The following is a 25,926-nucleotide window of genomic DNA, read 5'->3' on the forward strand; positions in this document are numbered from 1 at the left end:
AAAGAGCCAGTCACAAAAAGACAAATATTTTTTAAAAAGACAAATATTGTATGATACCAATTATAGGACATGTGTAGTCAAATTCATAGAGACTGAAAGTAGGATGGTGGTTGCCAGGGGCTGGGAGGAGGGGCAAATGGGAAGCTATTATTTAATAGGTCAGAATTTCAGTTATATAAGATAAAAAAAAGTCTTGGAGCTGGACAGTGGTGATGAACTATAAACATAAAAATGGTCAAAATGATAAATTTCATGTTATGTGGATTTTACTGAAATTTAGGAAAAATGAACCATAGCCTCTGAGAGGCTGACTGTAAGGGAAAATATGGTCCAAAGTGTTAAATACTACTTCAGCTTAAGGGGAAAAAAGATAACCTTTAATGAAATGTAACTCAGGAACATAGAGTCTCTTCTTAAAGAAAGTGAAAAACATTATGTTGATTGCCAGAGAATACAATGATGTAAATGAAAACAACAGCTTTCAGAAAGGGAACTTTTCTAACATATCAAAACACAATGTAAAAAATGGTAACTTCAGGGATGAATTAGGAAGCCCCAGGAGGTTCTCTTAAAAGAAAGATATATAGGGTACTCTGTATTACAGAGGGTATTCTATATTCCATAATCCAATAGAATAACGCACTGCTCTAGTCTGTTTGTGTCCATACCTTTCTACCAAATTCATACACTGAAATCCTAATTCCCATGGTGATAGCATTATGAAGTGGAGAGTTTGGATGTGATTAGCTCATGAAGTCAGAGCCCATATAATTAGAACTGGTGCCCTAGAAAAGAGACCCCGCAGAGCTCCCTTCTACCACATGAGGCTACAGTGAGAAGTCTCGGACTTCCAAGCCACCAGAACTGTGAGAAATAAATTTCTGTTGTTTATAAGCTACTCAGTCTGTGACCTTTTGTTATAGCAGCCCAAATAGACTAAGACACACACCTACTCAATATCTTCTCCTCGGTTTCTGGTACATCCCCATATTAATCTAGTTACATTAATAAAATGGTGGCAGGGCTACTTGAAGTCCCCTAATGGCAGGTGGAGCCATGCTAATCATGACATCAGGATGTTATATAATTTATGAAAAAAAATTGTGTGAAACCTCAATTATACATACTATAAAAAAATAAAATAAATGGTAATCTTAAGTTAGAACTTACTTTGTGGCTAGTTTTAATTATCTTGAGTGTATTCTAAAATCAGTGGAAAACCTTTTTTTATTTTTTTAAAGATTTTTAATTTATTTATTTGACAGAGAGAAATCACAAGTAGACAGAGAGGCAGGCAGAGAAGCGGGGGGGAAGCAGGCTCCCTGCTGAGCAGAGAGCCCAATGCGGGGCTCAATTCCTGGACCCTGAGGTCATGAGCTGAAGGCAGAGGCTTAACCCACTGAGCCACCCAGGCGCCCCACCTTTTTACTTCCTTACTCCATTTCTTGATTTTCCTATTTCATTTTATAAAGATAGCCACAGTTTCAGAATCATTAATTAAATAAATTATTCTCAACATTGATGAATGAAAAAGCTTAGCATGTGAAATGAATTAATGGAGGATAGGTGGCAGTGAGGAGGAGGATGAAACAAAACTGCAAATAGCATTTAAATAATATTGCAGAGAAAAATCACATATTCCAGCCCACTACTGTACGATTTTCGGGCAGAAAAAGGGAACTCTATGAAGACCGACAGCTAAATTAAGTATTTACTCTGTATTTTGAAGATTATTCATCTTTGCTTCCCAAACTGACTTATTAAATTAATATAATCATAATAACCCAATGCAGAGAGGCAACTGCTCATTAGTGTTTTGGACTGATTTCCTTGACTGTAGTACATTATAAGGCCGATTTTTCTTCAGTTGACTTTATTGTTTTGCCTAATTTGAGATTAATCTACCATAATCTGCTGACAGCACACTTGGCTGAAAAGCCACATTAAAATACTTGTAAAAGCAAACAAAACTGAGGTATTTTGACAGGGAATATATTACATATACATATACATATAAATTATATATTTAGACACAATCTGGCTAATAAGGAAAGGGTGCTACAATTTTTTTCTGTATAGTTTTATTAGCTGTTACCTTAATTCAAAAATTACAATACCAATATGTGCTTATTTAAATAAACTGAACACTAAAAGGTGTTACTGTGGTGGGAGTTTCCAAAATAAATCTGTGTTTGGAGTCATTCACCTTTTATTAAGGATCTCTTAAAAGACTGTCATTCATTGAAATTTAATTTTTTTTTCTATATTCCGATATTTCCAATTTCTAAGTTCCTTAACTCATCCCTCTCAGTGGTACACCACCACAGCTGATCACTCCCTCATTCTTGATAGATTTTATCTGGGCTTCTCTGACTTTACCTTCCTCTCCTCTCTATTCCAGTCACCTCTATATCTGAAATGCCCATGATTCAATTTTAGCACATCCTTCTAACTCTACACTTTCTTTCTAGGTGATTTCAAACAAGGCCTTAGTGTCGTGTTTAATTTCTTTGCCAGTGATATCCAAATTCATAGCATTACTTCTGGTCTCTCCACTAAACTCCAGACTTATAAACCCAATTTTCTTTTAATGTTTCCACTTTGAGGGATAAGGTACATTTCAAACAAAGCATGTTAAAGAGCCCTTATTTACTACATAGCATCCCCATCTTGCTCCTCCTTCTGTCCATACAATCTTAGTAGAATATATTCTTCAGGCCAAAGTCCTAGGAGTCAACATCTCTGCCCCAGTCTCTCTATGCCATCAACTCTGGCCATATGAACCTCTGCTGTAAATCTCAACCTATGACTTCTGTCCATCTCTCCTTATACCATAAGAGTCCAAGTCTCCTTTGTCTTTCAGCTAGAGCACTTCAGTGCTTTCCTATCTGTCACATAACTTCCCACTTGTTTCACCACAATCATCCTCTTACCAGGCAGAATAATATTTCTATCAAGATAAATGAAATCATACTATTCCTGACTTAAATCTCATTCTAGGTCTCCTATTATACTCAGAATTAAATCTAACTCATTATCAGGACTGACCGCTCCCTACAGGAACTAACTACATCTAGATACCTTAGGGACATCATCTTGTAACTTCCGCTCTTGTTCACTGTTTTCCAGCCTCATAGGCCTTCTTTCCATTCCTCATCACACCAAGTTTTTCCTGCCTGATATATACCTTAGCTTTTTCCATGATTGGCATTTTTTATTATTCAATTCTCAGCTCAAATATCACTTTCTGAAAAATGCATAGACAGAACACACAAAGTAGCTACTTTTATCACTTTCTGTTATATTATCCTGTTCTTCTTTTTTCATAACACTTTCACTATTGTAATTATATACCTAATTTTCCATGTCTCTCCTCTCACCCCAGGAAATCACCATAGCCCCCCACCCCCAAATTAGAATGTAAAATCCTGAAAAACAAGGTTTTCTGTATCCTTCATGACTGGATGTCCTGGCTAAAAATAGTGAGTGTCAAGTAGCAATCATTCAATTAACATTTTTCAAATGCATCATAAAATTTTTATGTTATTTATATTTTATTTATATATTTTTCAGGATAGATTCCAGAAAGGACATGGTGCTATTTGCTTGGGATTGTACCTACTTTGTTTAGGACTGCTTTAGTTGCCAAATTCATGCATCCCAGGTTTTCCAAGATGATCCCAATCTTAAATATTCTTTCTTACTTTTTTCATAATCCATCAAAGTATCCCAACTAAAAAAGTGGGAATATCGCACTTTGAGCCCAAATATCTGTAGTAACATTAAACACAAATAAATTAAATATCCAATTTAAAGACAATGGTTGTCTAACTGGTTAAATAAACAATTCAACTACATCATGCTCACAAAAGATACTCCTTAAATATAAAGATATCAAGAGGGATGGAAATAACTATATTATGCTAATACTAACAGAATAGAAGCCTACTGAAGTTACAAAAGTCAACCTTAAGGATAGAATTATTGCTAGCAACAATATGGGAAATGATCAATTCAGTTCCAATCCTAAGTTTGTGTGTTCCTAACAAAACAGTCTCAATATATATTTTCAAAGACATACATAACTCACTGATGTATTAATAACACCACAGCCAACAACTACAGAATCCACATTCTAACACATCCTCAGTAGTGCAAAACTACTGACCATATATGCTAGATGAAAACGAGGGTCAAAAAAACTGAGTCTCAAAGAATTGAAAATACAATGACCATGGCAAAATTGAGAGAAAAAAAATAGACACAAAAACAAAAAACTGAGAAAAACATTCAAGAGTTGGGCAATGAAGCACTTTACTTCTAAATAACCCATAAATCACAGAAGAAATGACAATGGAAATTGAAAATATTTTTAAATCCATGATAATGAAAAATGCAACATAATGAATCTTAAATTATACAATTAAAATCACGTGCATGGGCAAATATGTACCCTTAAATAAAAATATTTTGAAAAAAGAAAGTCTAAAATATTGATAATTTAGAAACTTAAGAAGATAGAAAAAAGTTATCTAAAATAAAACAAATTAGAAGAAAAAAAGATTTATTAAAGCAGAATTCAGTGTTATATTCAATGCAATAATCAAAAATTGACTCCTCGAAAAGACTAATAAAATTATAAAAACCTATTAAAGCTGTCAAGGACAAAAAAGTTTGCAAAACAATGTCCCGAATTAAGAAAAAGGGCATCACTACAGATCATTTATACAATGAAAAGGTAGTAACAATATATCATTCACAACTTCATGGCAATACATTTGAAAATACAGGGAAAATGGATGAATTTATTGAAAAGCTCTACTCAACTAAACAGAGAAAATAAGAAAACTCTGAAGAGACTTTTGATGTATTAAAGCTATTGATCTTCAACTAACACCCTATCCAGAGAGAAAACTCCTGGGGTCAAAGGGCATCACTGTTGAATAGAAGTTATAACACTCATCATCTTTACATGGAGAGGGGAAAGAAGGACTTGCAGAAGGCATGAGGGTAGTTTCTGGGTTGCTGGTTATCTTTATCTAGACAGTACTTAAGTAGATTCACCAAGCTTTTCACTTAGGATTTGTCAGCTCTTTCGTGTACATACTTCACTTTGATAAACATGTTAGACATATACATATACATGGAAAATGAATGTTTTTAAAAAGACACTGTCAGACTAGATAAAATGTCAAAACTCATCTACATGGTGTTTATAAGAAAACCGTATCTAAATTGGAAGGAGGCAGCAAAATTGGAATGAATCAAAAGATTTTTATTTTTTTAATAAACAGATTTTTTTTTAAATCCCACAAATAACAAATTGAAGTTGATATAAGTAAAACAATATCAGACAGATAAAGATTTTAAGTAAAGAGCATACTAGTAATGAATAAGATGACTTCTTAATGACTAAATATTGAAGTAACCAAGAGGATATAATCAAACAACAAAATAGTACAGAAAGTGTCATAAAAGAGTTTCAATGTCCAAGTGACAGTTTTTAGGACTTCTATACCTAAATATTTAATTTTCATAAATTACTGTATTTAAATACAATAATTTTCTTTTTTTTTTTAAGATTTTTTTAATTTATTTATTTGACAGAGAGAGAGAGATCACAAGTAGGCAGAGAGGCAGGCAGAGAGAGAGGAGGAAGCAGGCTCCCCGCAGAGCAGAGAGCCCGATGCGGGGCTCTATCCCAGGACCCCGAGATCATGACCTGAGCCGAAGGCAGCGGCTTAATCCACTGAGCCACCCAGGCGCCCCAAATACAGTAATTTTCTTAAGTTATATACCAAATGAAACTTTAAGTGTTTCAGTAATTAAACTGCTTTTGGGCTTAAACTAGCTTTCATTTTACTTTCTGACATCGCTCCCATTATAACCCAAGCCCATTTGTTCTCTGCTTAACATTACTTCTTAATTTTTTAGGATTTATTTATTTATTTGTTTGACAGAGAGACAGTGCACACAAGCAGGGGGAGTGGCAGAGGGAGAGGGAGAAGCAGGTTTCCTGCTGAGCAGAAAGCCTGAAGTGGGGCTCCATCCCAGGACCCTGAGATCATAACCTGAGCTGAAGGCAGATGCTTAACTGACTGAGCCACCCAGGCGCCCCTAGCATTACTTTCAGCAGACATCCAGGATCTAATATCTACTGAGTATCAAGTAATGTAATGTGTAGCAGTGTGCTAGACTATTTGCCTGTATTACATCACTTTATCCTTTTAACACTCTTCTTCAGCAAGAAGTGGTACTATTAGCTCCATTCTACATGTGACTAAATTGAGGAACAAAAATATGGGGCGATTTATCAAAGGCAAATGAACTGATAAGTGGTATGTCAGGAAAAGGAGCTTGAGTACAATTACATCGACTCCTTTCTCCTTAGCCCCATCTCCTCCTTTTTGCCATTTTTGTTTTTTAGAGACTTGGGTCATATTGAGAACATGTATTATCTACAAACTAAAACACACATGCTATCATATAATTTAAATATGTAGCTAATCTCTAAAAAAATACAATATATGTGTATGTAATATGTAAACATATATAAGCATAATGATATATATAATTTTTAACATATTATATATTTATATATAAAGTATATGTATGTAAAGCACATCAAATAGACTTTATATATACATAAAGTCATATATATGTGTGTATGTGTGTGTATATATATATATATATATATATAAAACTTAGACTCTGAGAATAAAATGAGAGAATACACAGTATAGACCAACATGATGAAATGCAGTTGTGTTTTATGTGTGGAAACCATCAGAAAGCTGTGAAAAAGTGCCCACATTCAGTCTATTTTAGGCAGTGCTGTACAGACTTTCCATAACAGAATTAGTATGACTTTAAAATTTTAACATGTCTTTTCCCACAGATTTTTAACAGATATTTTCCTTATGTATTATTATATCTGTTTTTAAATAAACAAGTCTCATATTCCCTAGTTTTAAGAACCATTTTCCAGGGCAGTCAGCTTGAGACTACTTGAAATAAGATTTGTATCTCCAAAAAGTTCCCATTACCATGATGTTGCTAGAATTTATCTGGTCAGCATTTTATATCAAAATACATCTATCCTATGTCTGTACTCTTATTTACATAGCATCATGGTAGATTTTTGCCCCTTTTTACATCCATTTTTTTCTATTTCACTAAGAAATAACAAAATATCAACTTAAATAATTACAGCCCTAGACTTTTCTGTTACAATAGAAGAATTAAATTAAAACCTGCTTTTCCTACATAAAGCTATAAACATGTTAAAGTCATACAGGGTGACAAATATGACTAAGTTTAGAATATGGGAAAAGGATTAGTGAGAAAATTTACTTGGTTCTATTCATATGAGACTTAAAGAAAAATTCATAGATTAAAAAATATATAGGATATTTTATCATAATATCACAATGGGATTACCTCACCCTTTGTTTAATTTTTAGTTTTAATAAGTTTCTTACCACATAGGTTGTTTTGCACTGTTCAATTAATCCCTTATTCATTTAGCATAAATTTATTGAGTGCCTCATATGCTAGGCACTATTCTAAGTGCTTAGAACATGACAATTAAAAAAAATATATAACAACAAATATATCCACTCCCATGAAAATTGTATTTAGGAAGGTGAGGTAAACAACATTAAACATCAATAGTAACATATACATAGTAAGTTAGGCTGCAATATATTTTATGGAGGAGAAAAATACAGCAAGAAGTGGGTTAGGAAGTGGAGAGGAGTTTGCAATTTTAAATTGTATTATTAGAGAGGTTCTCACGAAGAAAGTGGCACCTGAATAATAACCAAAGAAAGTGAGGAAAAAGGTTAAATGTAAATTGGGCAAAATTATTCCAGACAGAGGTACCGTAAGTGCAAAGGCCCTGAGGCAGGAATAATTAGTACAAAGAAACCCTTAAGACCTGATAGAACACCAGCAGGGCAACTGAAGAGGGGAGATGAGACCAGAGATGAAATGGGGTAAAGTAAAGATCCTGTAAATCCTCATGAGCCATTATGCTTTTCTCACTGGGCGGGATGGAACGACATTAGAGGCTTTAGTGGAAGAAGTAATAAAACCTGATTTTGCACTAATAAGATCAATATGACTATAATGTTGAATGTAGACTAAAGCAAAGACAATTATAACTAATGTTCTACACAATATAGATACTAACTAAAGATGGTTGTCACCTTCCTTAATGATTAAAAGGTCAGCATAAATTTATTTAGAGGAAGAATACATTTTCTAATTAACCATAGATCCTACTTGTGACATTGAATCAATGATCTGAAAAGGAAAAAAAAAAAAAGAAGTAGGTAAAGAACAGTGATTTTAATTATATTCTGTTATTCTAAACAAGATGTATCCAAGTAGGACATCTTGAATGCATAGATTGTAATCTCTTCTACAGTTAGTTTTCTATTCATCAATTTAGCAGTGACCCAAACACTACTAAGAAAAAGTTCAGTGATTTGAAGAACAGCCGTGGACAATTCTTTCATCAAATCTCCTGAGTTCTTGCTAAATGCCAAGCTCCACGAGGTAATAAACAGAAACCTCTGACTTCAAGGTCTCAAAATGGAGTGGGAGTAGACAGTGGGAAATGAACATCTGATGACCACTCTGTGGGCTAATGCCTTTGTAGAGATCTGTCTCCAGGAGGAAATGCTTACGTCAAATAGACTGTGTTGAATAGAAGCAATTTCAACACTATTTAACACTATTTAATACTATTTAAATTTTGTATTTTTTAAGATATTACATGTGTATGTTTCCTTTGCTTATTTAGATAATGAGATATTAACTGTACATCATTTACACACTTTTCAACCTCCTGAATAATGAACTATGAACGACACCTATCACACTTTTTCTTTCTTGCATGCCTTAATAGGCAGAGCTGATGTTCTCTAAGCTACAGAACAACAGATTCTATTAACAGGAACAAGAAAGAAGACTGTCAGGAAAGAATATGCAATGAAAGAATTAGAATCTTGCTTTGAGGTTGAAAATCTGATAATCTTTATTATGTCTCTTTTTTGAAAGATTTATTTTTATTTTATTTGAGACAGAGAGAAAAATAGCATGAGCAGAATAGGAGGAGCAGAATCTTCGAGCAAACTCCCTGTTAAGCAGGGAGCCTAATACAGGGCTCAATCCCAGGACCCTGAGATCACAACTCTTGAGTCAAAATCAAGAGTTTGAGCTTAACTGACTGAGCCACCCAGGGTCTCCATCCTTTGGATGTTTAAACTACAAATACAAATACTGAATATATGAAAAAATTGAAAGTATTGAAATACTTCAATATATTTCATGCTTTATTATTACAAGAGTGTTCAAGCATTTCATTAACAGTTTAGAGAATATGTTTCTATGCTACTCACATGGATTCTAAAAGAACGGTATTTGCATAGAAATGCTAATTCAACCTCCTTCCAAGCCTCATTTAACATCGTTAATATAACTCACTAAATATGTCTCTATAAAATAAATGAATAAAATATTTAGGTCAGGATCTCTGTAGCTGTAAAACAATCTTTCTTGATAAATGAATTTTTAGTTTTGGGGGATAGACCAGGAAGAGAAGTGAATTGTTTTTTAAAGTGAAGGAGGTTCCTACACATGGGCATAACTAATTTCATGACATACCTGGATTACCCAGGAATGAAAATGACCTCAATTTATGTTAACAAAGTCTATCATAAAGGTGCCTCTGTATCTGATCCCACTTGCCACTTTCTTCCTAATAATCAGCTTTCTTCCTAAATAAATCAAAGGGAGAGAAAATGGCCAGTTTTTTATTTTAAGTCATAAACTGAGATCAGATATAAAACATATTGCAGAAAAAATCTGGTTGGAAAGGAGCTAAAAGTGGATATTTTGGATAACCTATTAAACTTCAAGTCCTCATTATTGTCTTCTAAATTATTGTGTATTTTTCTTTGCCATCATATGGGTTTTTGCATACAAATTGGTGCATTTAAGTTTCTCTTCAAGTTTATGCTGATACCAGGACCTCACAATACACAAAACTGCTATTTTGCTGTTAGCATCACTTCAAATTTCTTGTCATGATATTGTAATATTTATTATGCTAATCTAGGAATTGGGGCACAGCATGATTAAATCATTTGCTCAAAATAGGCTATGAGTAAATAACAGAATTGGGAAAAGTTAATAATCCCTCAGTAATAAAAATCTGAAAACAACCTATGTATAAAATAAATAGCCATTATCTTCTCAATAAATTATTATTTTTCTTTTTTAATGCCCATCTAGAATGTTAAAATGTAAAAGGAATTTCCCAGTGTAATCTATAAAGATTTGATCAAGAAAATTCAATGGTGACTGTTTATTTTTAAAATAGTAATATTAAGAAGTGTTTTCGGTCAACTTAAGACAGCACAGTAGTAGGGGGACCCAGGGCTTGCCTCATCCTCCAAACCCAGCCAAAACAGTACCAAATCATTTTGAAAAGCTAGGAAACTGATCTAAAGATTAAGAACACAGGGGCGCCTGGGTGGCTCAGTGGGTTAAGCCGCTGCCTTCGGCTCGGGTAATGATCTCAGGGTCCTGGGATCGAGCCCTGCATCGGGCTCTCTGCTCGGCAGGGAGCCTGCTTCCCTCTCTCTCTCTCTCTCTGCCTGCCTCTCTATTTACTTGTGATCTCTCTCTGTCAAATAAATAAATAAAATATTAAAAAAAAAGATTAAGAACACAGTCTGTACAACTAGAGGGAGAGAATGTGTCAGATGTGAGGTTCAGGGATGTAAATTGGGGAAGAGAAAAGCTGTGGTGCTGTGAGGGTAAGGAGGGAGCCATTTCCTTGGAGAGAAGTCAGGGATAGAGGGAGAAAGTGGGAGACAGAGCAGCACATAGGGTTCCTGCAAGACACCATGGTGTGGGGATCCCCAGGTCACACTGGGAAAGAATGTTTCCCTTTCTGGAGTACGTTTGGAAGAGGGTATTTTGCCTCTCCAAGGACAAAAAACCTGCCAGGTGGCACTGAGTGACAGTTCTACAGTGGGGGACAGAGACACACGCAACAGGCGGATAACCTAGTTGCAGCTTTTTGCTATGCATCACCATAGATCAGGTACCTGGGTGACCACGTGACTGCTTTTCTGGGACAGAAAAGTGCCTGGTACATTGTGGGGGAGGGGAGTGTGTCTGTACCTTGCTAGGTCCTTTCAGATTTATTATTTGGAATCTCAGGCATCATTCAGAAAGAAAACACAAGAGAACTGTGGCCCTGGGTGAGCCAATAACGTGGGCACAGACAGTTTGATGGCAGGGAGCTGACAAAAGCCTCGGACAGGAGAAGGAAGACTGTTTGCTTTTCTATGAGGGCCTCCTGAGCACTGGTCATTGCAAGTTCCCCTCCCTGGCCACAAGTTCCCCTCCCCGGCAATGAGAGGGCAGGGTGATGCCAACTTCCAACATCACCACCACCCCTCAGGGCTGCATAGCTGGAATTCAGAGAAAACATAACACCTCCAGGGGAGGCTGGAGTCACTTATACCAAACCCCATCCCCCTATGCCCAGCAAGGGCATATTTACCAGGGCAGTTCTGACTATGAGGCACTTCAGCAGGTCCCATCCCCAGAAGACCAACACAGGCACTGCTGAATGTACCAAGTCTATTTATGCTCCAAAGCATCAGCTTCAGTTTTGGTGGAACTATGACCAGCTTGCTTGCTTGCTTATTTTCTATTAGTATTTTGTATTTTATCCTTTTTAATTATTTTTTTCTCCCTTTGGAATCAGGCTTATAGTTTCTTGCTCATTTGTTGGTTTGTTTCTTTTTCTTGCTTTTTGGATTGTGCTTCTTTTCTTTGTTTGTTTTTTTTCTCCTTTCTTTGTTTTTCTTTGGAATCAGACTTAAAGTTTTTTGCTTGTGCATTTGTTCACTCTTTTTATTCCTTTTCCTTTTCTCAGATCAGGCTGCAGCTGCTGCTGCTTCTTCTTTCTTTCTTTTTCTTTTTTTTTAAACCCAGCTTATCATAACAAAGAAATCAAAGCACACCTAGTTAAAGGTCTAAACACTCCCCTCTGCAAGGAAGGAGGAATTCTGCAGAGGACTGACTGTGAGAAAGAGCAGCCAAAACACAGCAGCAGAGTGCACATAGCATACACCAGACATACTTCCTGAAGTGCCAGGCCCCGGGCAGTGTAGGACCCCTTCTTAAAATAGTATTACTATAGGAGAAGGAAACATAACAAACTTTCATAGCACACAAAAGCCAGAAACCTAGACATAATGACAAATTTGAAGAATTCTCATAGCTAGGGATTTGCTCAAAGAGAAAAAGGCAATATATCTGAACAAGAATTTAGAATTAAAGTCATAAGAATCCTAGCTGGGCTTGAAAGAAGCATAGAAAACCCAGAGAAACCTGGCTGTAGAGATAAAAGACCTAAAAACTAGTCAGCCTGAAATAAAAAATACTGTAAGTGAGATGCAAAATCAATTGGATGTAATTACAATGAGGATGGAAGGAGCAGAGGAATGAATAGGTGATATAAGAGATAAGATTATGGAAAATAATGAAGCTTAAAAGAAGAAGGAAAGGAAACTATTAGATCATGAATATAGACTTAGGGAACTCAGCAATTCCACAAATGCAATAATATGTGTATCTTAAGAGTTCCAGAAGAAAAGTGGGGAAAAAGAAGCCAGGGGTCTATTTGTACAAATTATAGCTGAGAACATCCCTAATCTGGGGAAGGAAACAGGCACTCAAGTCTAAGAGGCATAGAGAACGCCCCTCAAAAATCAGCATAAATAGGCCAACACCAAGGCATATCATAGTGAAACTTGCAAAATACAAAGATAAAGGGATAATTCTGAAAGTAGGTAGGGACTAAAGGCCCTTAACCTATAAGAGTACAAACATATGGCTACCAGCAGACTTGTCCAAGGAGAATGGCAGGCCAAAAGAATGTGCTAAATGCAGCTAAGAATACTTTATCCAGCAAGGCTATCATGCAGAATGGAAGGAGAGATAGTTTCTAAGACAAGAAAAACTAAAGGAGTTTGAGAACACTTAACCAGCCTTTGCAAGAATGAGGGCACTCTGAGTAGGAAAGAGAGGTCCAAAACAACAAAGACTAAAAAGGAACAGAGACAATCTACAGGAACAGCAGCTTCACAGGTAATACAATGGCACTAAATTAATACCTATCAGTAATTATTCTGAATGTAAATGAACTAAATGCTCCAATTAAAAGACAGGGTATCAGAATGCATTAAACACACAAGACCCATTGATATGCTGCTTACAAGAGATACATTTTAGACCCCAAAACATGTCCAATTCAAAGTGAGGGGGTGGAGAGCGATCTATCATGTTCATGGACATTAAAAAAAAAAAAAAAAAATCAGGAGTAGCCATACTTATATCAGACAAACTGGATTTTAAACCAAAGACTATAATAAGAGATGAAGAAGGGTACTATATCATAATAAAGGGGTCTATCTAACAAGAAGATCTAACAATTGTAAATATTTATGCCAAGTTGAGAGCAGCAAAATACATAAATCAATTAATAACAAACTTAAAGAAACCCATTGATAATGCTATAATAATAGTAGGGGACTTTAACACCCCATTCACAGCAATGGAAAATCATCTAAGCAAAAGATCAAAAAGGAAACAATGGTTTTGAATGACACACTACACTTGATGGACTTAACAGATGTAGTCAGAGCATTTTATCCTAAAGTAGCAAAATACACATTCTTTTTCAGTACAAATGGAACATTCTCCAGAAAAATCACATACTGTCTCACAAATCAGGTCTCAACCAGTACAAAAGACTATGATCATACTATGCATATTTTCAGACCACAATGCTAGGAAACTTGCAGTCAACTACAAAAAAAAATTAGGAAAGACCACAGATACATGGAGGTTAAAGAACACCCTGCTAAAGAATGAATGGGTCAACCAAGGAAAGTAAAGAAATTAAAAAAATATATATGGAAGCAAATGAAAATGAAAACAAGAAAGTCCAATACCTTTGAGATGCAAGAAAGTGGTGATAGGAGGGACATATATAGCAAAACAGGTCTTCCTCAAGAAGCAAGAAAACTCTCAAATATACAACCTAAGCTTACACCTAAGTATCTGGAAAAAGAATAGTAAATAAAGCCTAAAACCAGCAGAAGAAGGAAAATAATTAAGATTAGAACAGAAATAAAAGATACAGAAATTTAAAAAACAAACAAACAGTAGAACAGATCAACAAAGCTAGGAGCTGGACCTTTGAAAGAATAAACAAAATTAGTAAATCCCTGCCAGACTTATCAAAAAGAAAAGAGAAAGGGCCCAAATAAAATCATGAATGAAAGAAGAGAGATCACAACAAACACCACAGAAATACAAACAATTATAGGAGAGTATTATGAATAATTATGTTCCAACAAACAGGGCAATCTAGAAGAAATGGATAAATTACTAGAAACATATAAACTACTAAAACTAAAACAGGGTGAAATGGAAAAATCTGAACAGACCCATAGCAGCAAAGAAATTAAATCAGTAATCAAAAATCTCCCAACCAACAAGAGTCCAGGACTGGCTGGTTTCCTAGGGAAATTCTAACAACATTAATACCTATTCTTCTGAAACTATTGCAAAAAATGGAAATGGAAGTAAGAGTCTCAATCCACTCTATGAGCCTAGCATTACCCTGATTCCAAAACTAAAGACCCCACTAAAAAGGAGAATTACAGGGGCACCTGGGTGGCTCAGTGGGTTAAGCCTCTGCCTTCGGCTCAGGTCATGATCCCAGTGACCTGGATTCGAGCAGGGCGTCAGGCTCTTTGCTCAACAGGGAGCCTGCTTCCTCCTCTTTCGCTGGCTGCCTCTCTGCCTACTTGTGATCTTTGTCAAATAAATAAATAAAATATAAAAATCTTAAAAAAAATTACAGATCATTATCCCTGATGAATACCCATGCAAAATTTCTCAAGATACTAGCTAATCGGGGCGCCTGGGTGGCTCAGGGGGTTAAGCCACTGCCTTCGGCTCAGGTCATGATCCCAGGGTCCTGGGATTGAGCCCCACATCGGGCTCTCTGCTCAGCAGGGAGCCTGCTTCCTCCTCTCTCTCTCTCTGTCTGCCTTTCTGACTACTTGTGATTCTCTCTCTAAAAAAAAAAAAAAAAGATACTAGCTAATCAATTTCAACAATATATTAAAAGTATTATTCACCATGATCGAATGGGTCATTCCTGGGCTTGAGGAGTGGTTCAATCTATGCAAATCAATCAATGTAATATACCGCATTAATAAAAGAAAGGAAAAGAACCATATGATCCTCTCAGTAGATACAGAAAAAATATTTGACAGAATGCAGCATATTTTCTTCATAAAAACTCTCAAAAAAAAAAAATAGGGACAGAAGGAACATACCTCACCATCACAAAGAACATATACAAAAGACCTACAACAAATATCACCCTCAATGGGAAAAAACTGAGAGCTTTTCCCCTAAGGTCAGGAATATGACGGGGATGTCCGCTTTCGCCACTATTGTTCAACATAGTGCTGGAAGTCCTAGCCTCATCATTCAGAGAGCAAAAAGAAATAAAATGCATCCAGACCAGCAAGGAAGACATCAAACTTTCACTTTTTGCAGACAACATGATACTCTGTGTAGAAAAGCTGAGAGACTCCATCAAAACTGTAACTGATATATTAATTCAGCAAAGTTGCAGGATATAAATTAATGTACAGAAATATGTTGCATTTCTATACACCAATAATGAAGCAGCAGAAACAGAAACGAAGCAATTGATCCCACTTATAATTGCACCCAAACCATAAGATACCTAGGAATAAACCTAATCAAAGAGGTAAAAGATTTATATTCTGAAAACTATAGAACACTTATGAAAGAAATTGAAGAGGACACAAAGAAATGGAAAAGCATTTCATGCTCATGAGTTGGAAGAACAAATATTGTTAAAATGTCTCTATTACCCAAAGCAATCTACACATTCAATGCAATCCCAATCAAAATAACACCAGCATTATTCACAGAACTAGAACCAACAATCCTTAAATTTGTGTGGAACCACAAAAGACCCCAAATAGCCAAAGCAATCTTGACAAAGAAAAGCAACGTGAGAGATACTGCAATCCCAGTCCTGAAGCTCTATTACAAAGCTGTAATCAAGACAGTATGGTCCTGGCACAAAACCAGACACATAGATTAGTGGAACAGAATAAAGAACCCAGAAATGGATCCTCAACTCTATGGTCAACTAATCTTCCAAAAAGCAGGAAAGACTATCCAGCTGAAAAAAAGACAGTCTCTTCAACAAATGGTTTTGGGAAAACTGAACAGCCATATGCAGAAGAATGAAACTGGACCACTTCCTTATACAATGGATAAAAGACCTAAATGCAAGACAGGAAACCATCAAAATCCTAGAAGAGAACATAGGCAGCAACCTCTGTGACCTCAGCTGCAGCAACTTCTCACTAAATACATCTCCGGAGGCAGGGAAATAAAAGCAAAAATGAACTATTAGGACTTCATCAAGATAAAAAGCTTCTGCACAGCAGAGGAAACAATCGCTAGAACTAAAAGGCAACCTATGGAATGGGAGAAGTTATTTGAAGATGATATATCAGATAAGGGCTGGTATCCAGAATCTGTAAAGAACTCATCAAAATCAACTTCCCAAAAATAATCCAGTGAAGAAATGGGCAGAAGACACAAACAGATATTTCTGCAAGGAGGACCTATGAATGACTAAGAGACACATGAAAAAATGCTCACCATCACTCATCATTAGGGAAATACAAATCAAAACCACAATGAGATACTACCTCTCCTGATAGTTAGTTGGCTAAAATAAAAAACTCAGAAAACAACAGTTGTTGGCAAGGATGTGGAGAAAAGGAACCCTCTTGAACTGTTGGTGGGAATGCAAAGTGATTCAGCCACTCAAAAAAACAGTATGGAGTTTCTTCAGAAGGTTAAAAAATAGAGCTACCTTATGCCCTAGCAATTGTACTACTGGGTATATATCCAAATGATATAAAAATGCTGACTCAAAGGGGTACCTTCCCCCAATGTTTATAAAGTCGCTATCAACAATAGCCAAATTATGGAAAAATCCCAAATGTCCACAGACTGATGGATGGATAAAACATATGTGCTAAAACACACAGTAGAATATTACTGGGCCGTCCAGTAATATAAATAATATAAATAATAATATAAATGTGAAATCTTCACATTTGCAACAACATGCTTGGGACTGGAGTGTATTATGCTAAGGGAAATAAGTCACTCAGAGAAATACAAATATATGATTTCACTCATATGTGGAGTTTAAGAAACAAAACAGATGAGCATGGGGAAGAGAAGGTAATATAAAATGAGATAAAAGCAGAGAGGAAAGCAAACCATAAGAGAAGTTGAACTATAGAGAACAAAGTGAGGGCTGTTGGAGGGAAGGAAAATGGGGGTATGCACTAAATAGATGATGGGCATTAAGGAGGGCACTTGTTGGGATGAGCACTGGTTGTTATATATAAGTGATGAACCACTTAATTTTCCTTTGAAACCAGTACTGTACTATATGGTAACTAACTTGAGTTTAAAGGAATGAGTTTAAATATGAATATGAATGAATATTAAAAATAAAATAAAATAAAAACTATTTCACAGAGGAGCCAAGCATATATCAACAATAACAAAACTGGCACTGGCTGAAATCATACAGCTCAAAATGAAAAGAACTAAGGCCATCTTTCTTGCTGAATCAACAACAAACAAACATTTAGTGATATTTACCTATTCATTATAAAACTGCTGTCCTTGACTCCCGGTTGAGTAATAGCTCATTTTATGCTGAATAACCTATTAATCTTTCATGCTGTAGGCGGAAAAGACAGAAGTTATGCCATTTTAGAGGCATACTAAAATATACAAGAAAATGAAAACTCTAGTCTCCTGTTTTACAACAAAATAGTTGTTGGTTGTACTCTCTCACAGAAGCCAAGAGATCATAATGTGGTATTCCTAGAATCCAAACAATGTATAGACTCCTTAACATTATATACCAAAAGTTCTCTTGACCTCCCTAAGCTAGTCTTCAAATCCCAGTTCAGGAAAATCTAGTATAGTTTGGGGTCTGGATTCAGACACCCTACTGAACTCTCAGTCCCACCTGAAATAGGCTTTGTAAAAAGGCCAAGTCACTTGACTTTTCTAAGCCTAAGTGTCCTTTAACTATTAAATAAGGATCATAATTCCAGCTGCCCTTTTAAGATTTTTGTGAGAAGTAAATAAATAATAAGGATGTCCACGTTTTCTCTATTGTCAATGCACTGAAATATGCCTGCCTGCAACTTTATCCTTAGCTAAGTAAGTTCTAGGAACACATTCCAGTTTGTTACTCCAAAGCCTAAGACCAAATAAGAGGTTTAAAGCTCTTCCTCCTTGAGGAATTCCATTATAAAAATATCACAAAACCTTCTTAATGTTTTACATCATCAAAACACTGACTAAATTAAAATTGTGAGTCAAGTAAAAATAAAGATTTATTGAGTTTTGCAAATTGGGCTGCCTTTCTCTTGAACACACAGTAGGTTGATTTACAGGAAGTAGGCAGGGGCCAAAGTAAATGCAGACATTGGGCAGGGGTGCCACTCTGAGATATAGGAGATGTTCCACTTACACTAGGTGTAAGTACTAGGTGTACTCTAGACTTCGGATTTAGATAGTCCTGTCTTATAAATAGAAACCTACAACTTGCTATGAAGACTGAACTATGAAAGATGTCTTGGATTATTCATTCATCTTAAGGCTATTAAACTAAGCAGGAAGAAGAGTGAGTACGAAAAAAAAAATCCACATAACTCTTTAGATACCATTTGAGAATGCATGAGTGGGGAATGCAAAGCAATTGCATTTAGCAATTGCAAATAGGAAAATATAAATGGCTTCAGTGTAAAATGGGCTTTCAGGTAGACTCTGATCTGTTGAATAATGTTAAGTTTGAAACACTGAAAGAAGAATTAATACCTATTCTCCTGAAACTATTTCAGAAAACGGAAATGAAAGGAAAACTTCCAAACTCATTCTATGAGGCCAGAATTAATTACCTTAGTTCCAAAACCAAAGACGCCACTAAAAAGGAAAATTATAAACCAGTATCCCGCCACTAAAAAGCAAAATTATAAACCAGTATCCCTAATCAACATAGATTCTCACCAAGATATTAGTTAATAAGAATCAACAGTACATTAAAAAGATTATTCACCATGACGAAGTAGGATTTATTCCTTGGCTGCAGGGGTGGTACAAATCTTCAAATTGATCAGTGTAATACACTACATCAATAAAAGAAAGGACAAGAACCATATGATACTCTCAATAGACACAGAAAAGTATTTGGCAGAATACAGCATCCTTTCTTGATAAAAACTCTCTGCCATGTAAGGAAAGGGAACATACCTCAATAGCATAAAAGTCATACACAAAAATATCCACAGCAAATATCATCCTCAATGAGGAAAAACTGAGAACTTTTCTCCTAAGGTCATGAATATAACAGGGATGTCCTCTCTCACAACTGTTGTTCAACATAGTACTAGAAGTCCTGGCTCAACAATTAGACAACAAAAAGAAATTAAAGGCATCCAAACCGGGGCGCCTGGGTGGCTCAGTGGGTTAAAGCCTCTGCCTTCAGCTCAGGTCATGATTCCAGGGTCCTGGGATCGAGCCCCGCATCGGGCTCTCTGCTCAGCAGGGAGCCTGCTTCCTCCTCTCTCTCTGCCTGCCTCTCTGCCTACTTGTGATCTCTGTCTGTCAAATAAATAAAATATTAAAAAAAAAAAGACATCCAAACCAGCAAGGAAGAAGTCAAAACTTTCATTCTTTGCAGACGACATGACACTCCATGTAGAAAACTGAAAGTCTCCACCAACATATTATTAGAACTCATTCACTAAATTCAGCAAAGTGGCAGGATATAATATCAATACATGGAAGTGAGTTGCATTTCTATACACTAGCAATGAAATACAGAGACATAGGGAATAGAAAGAGACATAAGGAATTGATTCCATTTATAATTGCACCAAAAATAGTAAGATTCCAAGGAATAAACCTAATCAAAGAGGTAAAAAATATCTATACTCTGAAAACTATAGAACACATACAAAAGAAATTGAGGAAGACACAAAGAAATGGAAAAGCATTCCATGCTCATGGACTGGAAGAAAAAATATTGTTAAAATGTCTAAACTACCCAAAGCAATCCACACATTCAATGCAATCCCTATCAAAATACTATCAACATTTTTCACAGAGCTGGGACAAACAATCCCAAAATTTGTATGGAATCAGAATAGACCCCCAATAGCCAAAGCAATGTTGAAAAAGAAAACCAAAGCTAGAGGAATCACCATTCCAGACTTTAAGTTATATCACAACTTTTGCATCAGCTTGGATGGGACTGGAGGAGATTATGTTAGGTGAAATAATTCAAACAGAGAAAGTCAATTATCATATGGTTTCACTTATTTGTGAAACATAAGGAATAGCATGGAGCACATCAGAAGAAGGGAAAAATGAAGGGTGAGAAATCATATTGGGAGATGAACCATGAGAGACTATGGACTCTGGGAAACTGAGTTTTAGAAGGGAGAAGTTTGGGGGAATGGGTGAGCCCAGTGATGGGTATTAAGGAGGGTGCAGATTGTATGGAGCACTGGGTGTTATATGCAAAAAACGAATCATGGAATACTACATCAAAACTAATGATGTATTGTATGGTAACTAACATAACACAATAAAAAAAATTAAAGGAATACCCCAAATAAATAAATAAATAAGATAGCCAATGGGGGGGGGTAAAAAACACCCCCCCCCAAGACAAAGCTGTAATCATCAAGACAGTATGGTACTGACATGAAAATAGACACATAGATCAATGGAACAGAATAGAGAACCCAGAACTGGACCCTCAATCTTATGGTCAACTTATCTTCAACAAAGCAAGAAAGAATATCCAATTGAAAAAAGTCACTTCAACAAATGGTGTTGGGAAATTGGACAGTAACATGGAGAAGAATGAAACTAGACCATGTCCTTATACCATACACTAAAATAGACTTAAAATGGATGAAAACCCTAAATGTGAGACAGGAAACCATCAACATTCTAGAGGAGAACACAGGCAGCAATCTCTGTGACCTTGGCAGAAGGAACTTCTTGCTAGACACATCTCCAAACGTAAGAGAAACAAGAGTAAAAATCAACTATTAGGACTTCAACAAGATAAAAAGCTTCTGCACAGCAAAGGAAACAGTCAACAACTGAAAGTCAACCTATGGACTGGGAGAAGATATTTCCAAATGTCTTATCAGATAAAGGGCTAGTGTCCAAAATCTATAACGAACTTAGCAAACTCAACACTCAAAACAACAACAACAATAACAACAAAATCCAGCCAAGAAATGGGCAGAAGACATTAACAGACAGTTCTTCAAAGACATGCAAATGGATAACAGACACGTGAAAAGACACTCGACTTCACTCACCATCAGGGAAACACAAATCAAAACCACAATGAGATACCACCTCACACCTGTCAAAAATGGCTAAAATTAACAAGCTACAAAACAACAGATATTGGCAAGGATGTGGAGAAAGGGGAACCCTCTTGCATTGTTGATGGGAATGCAAACTGCTATAGCCACTCTAGAAAACAGTATGGAGAGTACTCAAAATGTTAAAATTAGAGATACCCTATGACCCAGAAATTGTACTATTGGGTATATGTCTAAAGGATACAAACAATGATTTGAAGGGGTACATGCACCCCAATATTATAGCATTATCCACAATAGCCAAAATATGGAAAGAGCCCAGATATCCATCCACAGATGAGTGGAGATACACACATACACACACACACACACACACACAAATATTACTCAACCATCAAAAAGAATGAAATCTTGCCATTTGTCATGACATGGACTGAACTAGAGGGTATTATGCTAAGTGAAATAAGTCAGTCAGAGAAAGACAAATACCATATGATTTCACTCATGTGGAATTTAAGAAATAGAACAGATGAATATAGGGGAAGAGAAGGAAAAATAAGGTAAGACGAAAACAGAGAAGGAAGCAAATCATGAGACTCTTAATTATAGGAAACAAATGGAGGGTTGCTAGAGGGGCAGTGGGGGGGGGGGTGTAGCAATTTCATGATGGGCAGTAAGGAGGGCACCTGAAGTAATGAGTACTGTGTGTTGTACACAACTTAAGAATCACTAAATTTTATGTCTGAAATAATATTACAGATGTCAATTAAATTGAATTTAAATAAGAAATTTTTTAAAAAAGAAAAAAAAGAAAATGCTAAAAAATTATAGATATGTGGATAGAAATGATTCAACAAAAGCTTTTAATTGGACCACCCAAGTTTAAATTAGAAGAAAAAACTGCTGTTAAGTTTAATAAACATATACTACTGTGGTTGAGATCAAAGAGTAATATAAATGATTTGAGAAAATTATACTAATTGACTCTTGCTCCACGTGCAATTTAAAGAATAAGTCAAGAGTTAACTAGAGAAATTGACCATCACTATTTATTAATTCCCTATCCCAGAACATGACACAAGGCAGCAGACAGCAGACTTACTTCTGATTGGGAAGGCTGAATTTCAATAACCACATGAACAAGGAGAAGCATGGTGACTGATAAAGGGCCAAGCTGTCTTTATCAGAAGAGGGATGAAGTGCATTTTGAGGGTAGGATCCTGAGGGTATTCATGCACAACTCTTCATTGACCTAATGCATGGTTGATTAGAGTTGTAGTTTGCCCTGTTATTCCCTGATAGTACTCAGACTTCCTGAGAAATGCCATTGACTCAAGGCTGACATTAACTGTTAGAATGAGTGGACATGAATCCATGCCAGCTGGTAATTTAGCTGCAGCCCTGAGCTCTGCTGTCACCTTGGTAAGGTCCTGAGTTGTCCTAGATGGGTGAGAGGAGGGTCTCCTATGAGACTCACCAGCCAGCAATTTGTAGTTCCTGAGTGTGTCTACCCTGGCAAAAAATGGACTCAAACTCTGGGGGGGGTGGGGAGGGGGTGGAGATTGTACTCCTGTTGATGACAAATAGCATCCATTTGTGAAACGATTGGTGCCTATCTGGTCTCCTGGGAATGTGACTAAGCCCATTGGCTGGTGCCTCCCTTCACTATGACCACAAGTGGAATCTCAACATCTACAACATATACAAAGTATCTATCACTAACTATCTTGGCCATTCTGCCTTCACTATCCCCACAATGTTTTGCTGCTCTGACTCCACTGGGTATGGAAGGAGTGACTGAGAGCCTTTCCTACACTGATTCCAGGGAAGGAGAAACAGGCTAAGATGCAGAAGTCATCCAAGTTAAACGCCCCCAGTCTCAGCCCTCAGTCAATTAAATTAGCTTTTGTGTTTGGAATAACAGCAAAATATGGGAACATTTTACCAGATTCCATTCAATTTTCAAGCCTAAATAATTTGGGGTGATGGTAATTCTTGATTAATAAGTTCAGCCTGACCTGAATATTGTGAATGGAAAGAAGAAAGAAATTAAGTGTAGAAGGCACCCAGGCCTCTGCCACACAAACTCTAATAACTTCAACATCAATTTTGTACAACTACAAGGCTTGTTACCTCGTTTAGTGGCCCAAGTTTAATTTAAGAACCAACTGTCACAGCTTGTTCAACTCTCAGTAATGAGAGGCAATTTACTCAAGAGCCCTGTTATCCAAGAACCTTTCAGTGCACACACCATGAGCAGAGCAGGAGTGCTGTGTTATTTTAAAAGTTAAAAATGTTACAAATATATTTTCTTTATGTAAAATTTTGTTGATCTATATTTTCATCATTCACTCTCATTAGTCAAAACAGAATCAGCTCCTAATCCAGTTCTAAACTCTTCATGGGAGCTCTTTTTCCTTGTGCTTTAGAAATAAATGTCAACTATTTCTAAATAACAATATCCTAAAGGAAGAGGCCCCTTTGTGCCTCATATTAATAACACAGGGCAATAAGAAAAGTATCCTTTCACCCAAGAACCACTAACGAAACAAATAGTAAATCCAAGATACAACTTTAAAAGTGGAAAATGATTTAAAAACAATAATTTAAAAAAAGGCACTATACCTGCTGTAAATCCAGTGTAATTGTCACATAGTGGTATTCAATTCCATTCTTAATACTGGGACTCTGCCACCAAGTGTTCTTTCCGTCAATAGCATTTGTAATCGGGTGTCTCTCTTTTGAATCAGCAGCAATATGTGAAAGGACAAAAAAAAATATATGTATGTATATATATAAAATGAATTTATAGCTATTTCTTTAAAGAAAAAAAGTAAAAACTAAGTTAAAAGCAGCATCATGTGACTATCAAACATCAAAATTATATAAAGAGAGAGCAATTCACATCTTCAACAGATTTCATTAATGCCGACTTTTCCACAGCACTCTATCGGGTAGCATGAAATGCCTCAATAGTTAGGCTGTAAGAGAAAAAGTGCTCAACACTGGTCATCAATTCAAATAGGCAACTTTAAAGATTACTACAGAAATTAAGTGTGAAGAAATAATACTGAGCTCTAATGGATGTGTCAGTCATCCAAAGAAGCAAAGCTCTACTGTCTGAGGCAGCTCTAGTAAGCCATCCACTTTGTGAACAAAACATAAAATCCTGAATTGTGGTTGAAAGGTACTTGAAGATTTATCCATCTGACACATTCATTATTACCAAGACTTGGGCAGTCTGGGGTTATCTGGGTTTAATATAAAATGCTGTCAAATCCATCCTATGAGACTTTTTGCAGTCAGCCTTTTACTGGCCAACTTCTAACCACTATTTAAAAATATAATGAAAGATGGGGTGCCTGGTGGTTCAGTCTGTTGAGCGTCCAACTCTTGCTTTTGGCTCAGGTCAAGATCTCAGGGCTGTGAGATCAAGCCCCACATGGGGCTCCATGGTCAGCCAGGAGCCTGCTTGAGATCCTCTCTCTCCTTCTCCCTTGGCTCCTCCCCTGCTCACATTTGTATGCTGTCTCTCTCATTAATAAGTAAATCTTTAAATATATATTTAAATAAATTAAAAAAATGTAAGATACTCCAAACGTCCCATCTAGCATTTGCCCATCCCCATCATCACTAACACAATGGAGAACAGAGAGAATAGCACACGAAACTCTGTCCTACCAACAAAACGTGGCTCTTCCCTCACCCTTACTCCAGGTAAATGAGAACAGAACTCAGTGTGCAAATTAAAAGGAAGACAGGAGAGTGGACAATCATGCCACCCCACTCCACCCCACTCCACTCCTGCAGTCTTTTCTTGACATCCCTTTCCTCACATTTCCTCCAGCGTAGCGCTGTGCATCTCACAACAGCAGCCATTACCCCTAAAGTGCCAAAGCCCTCATTCTGTTTTGGTTCTTAGTCATGGGTTCTTGTCTGAAATCCGTTCTCATTTTCCAAGTAACACAAAAATTCCTTTTTAGGTTTTTGGTTTTTTCCTTCTTCTCTTCTAAATAGGCCCAGCTCATTCACAGGTGAGGATGACAGGATTGGAGGTGGATGGAGATATTCTTATTTCTATCCCAAAGGGCTGCACTAAACTACTTAACTTCCTAAATTCTCACTTGAAAGCCAACATAGTTAACCGCAGAAATGTACACAAACTGGAGGCTAGCTTCCCTGCTACACTTCTGTACATTACAGATTATGTATGCCTTGGGGTGTCAGTCCTTGAGAACTTTTTAACACTACTTCTCTGGGGAGATGTTTCAAATAAATGGCCTAAGAGTAACCTTCTAGATTAGAAAACAATCTTTCTTGT

The 25,926-nt window shown here is 36.4% G+C and overlaps 1 protein-coding gene across 2 annotated transcripts in view; it reads right to left on the reverse strand.

Annotated features, from left to right (window-relative positions):
* LAMA2 (laminin subunit alpha 2) overlaps window positions 1–25,926 on the reverse strand; it is a 661,080-nt gene that overhangs the window by 476,111 nt on the left and 159,043 nt on the right. For both annotated transcript variants that reach the window (XM_046006188.1, XM_046006187.1), the window contains exon 3: window positions 24,231–24,343. In XM_046006188.1, coding sequence (XP_045862144.1) covers window positions 24,231–24,343 — 113 coding nt within the window. The remainder of the gene's footprint in view (window positions 1–24,230; window positions 24,344–25,926) is intronic.

Source organism: Meles meles, chromosome 5, assembly GCF_922984935.1.
Source record: "Meles meles chromosome 5, mMelMel3.1 paternal haplotype, whole genome shotgun sequence".
Taxonomy (NCBI): domain Eukaryota; kingdom Metazoa; phylum Chordata; class Mammalia; order Carnivora; family Mustelidae; genus Meles; species Meles meles.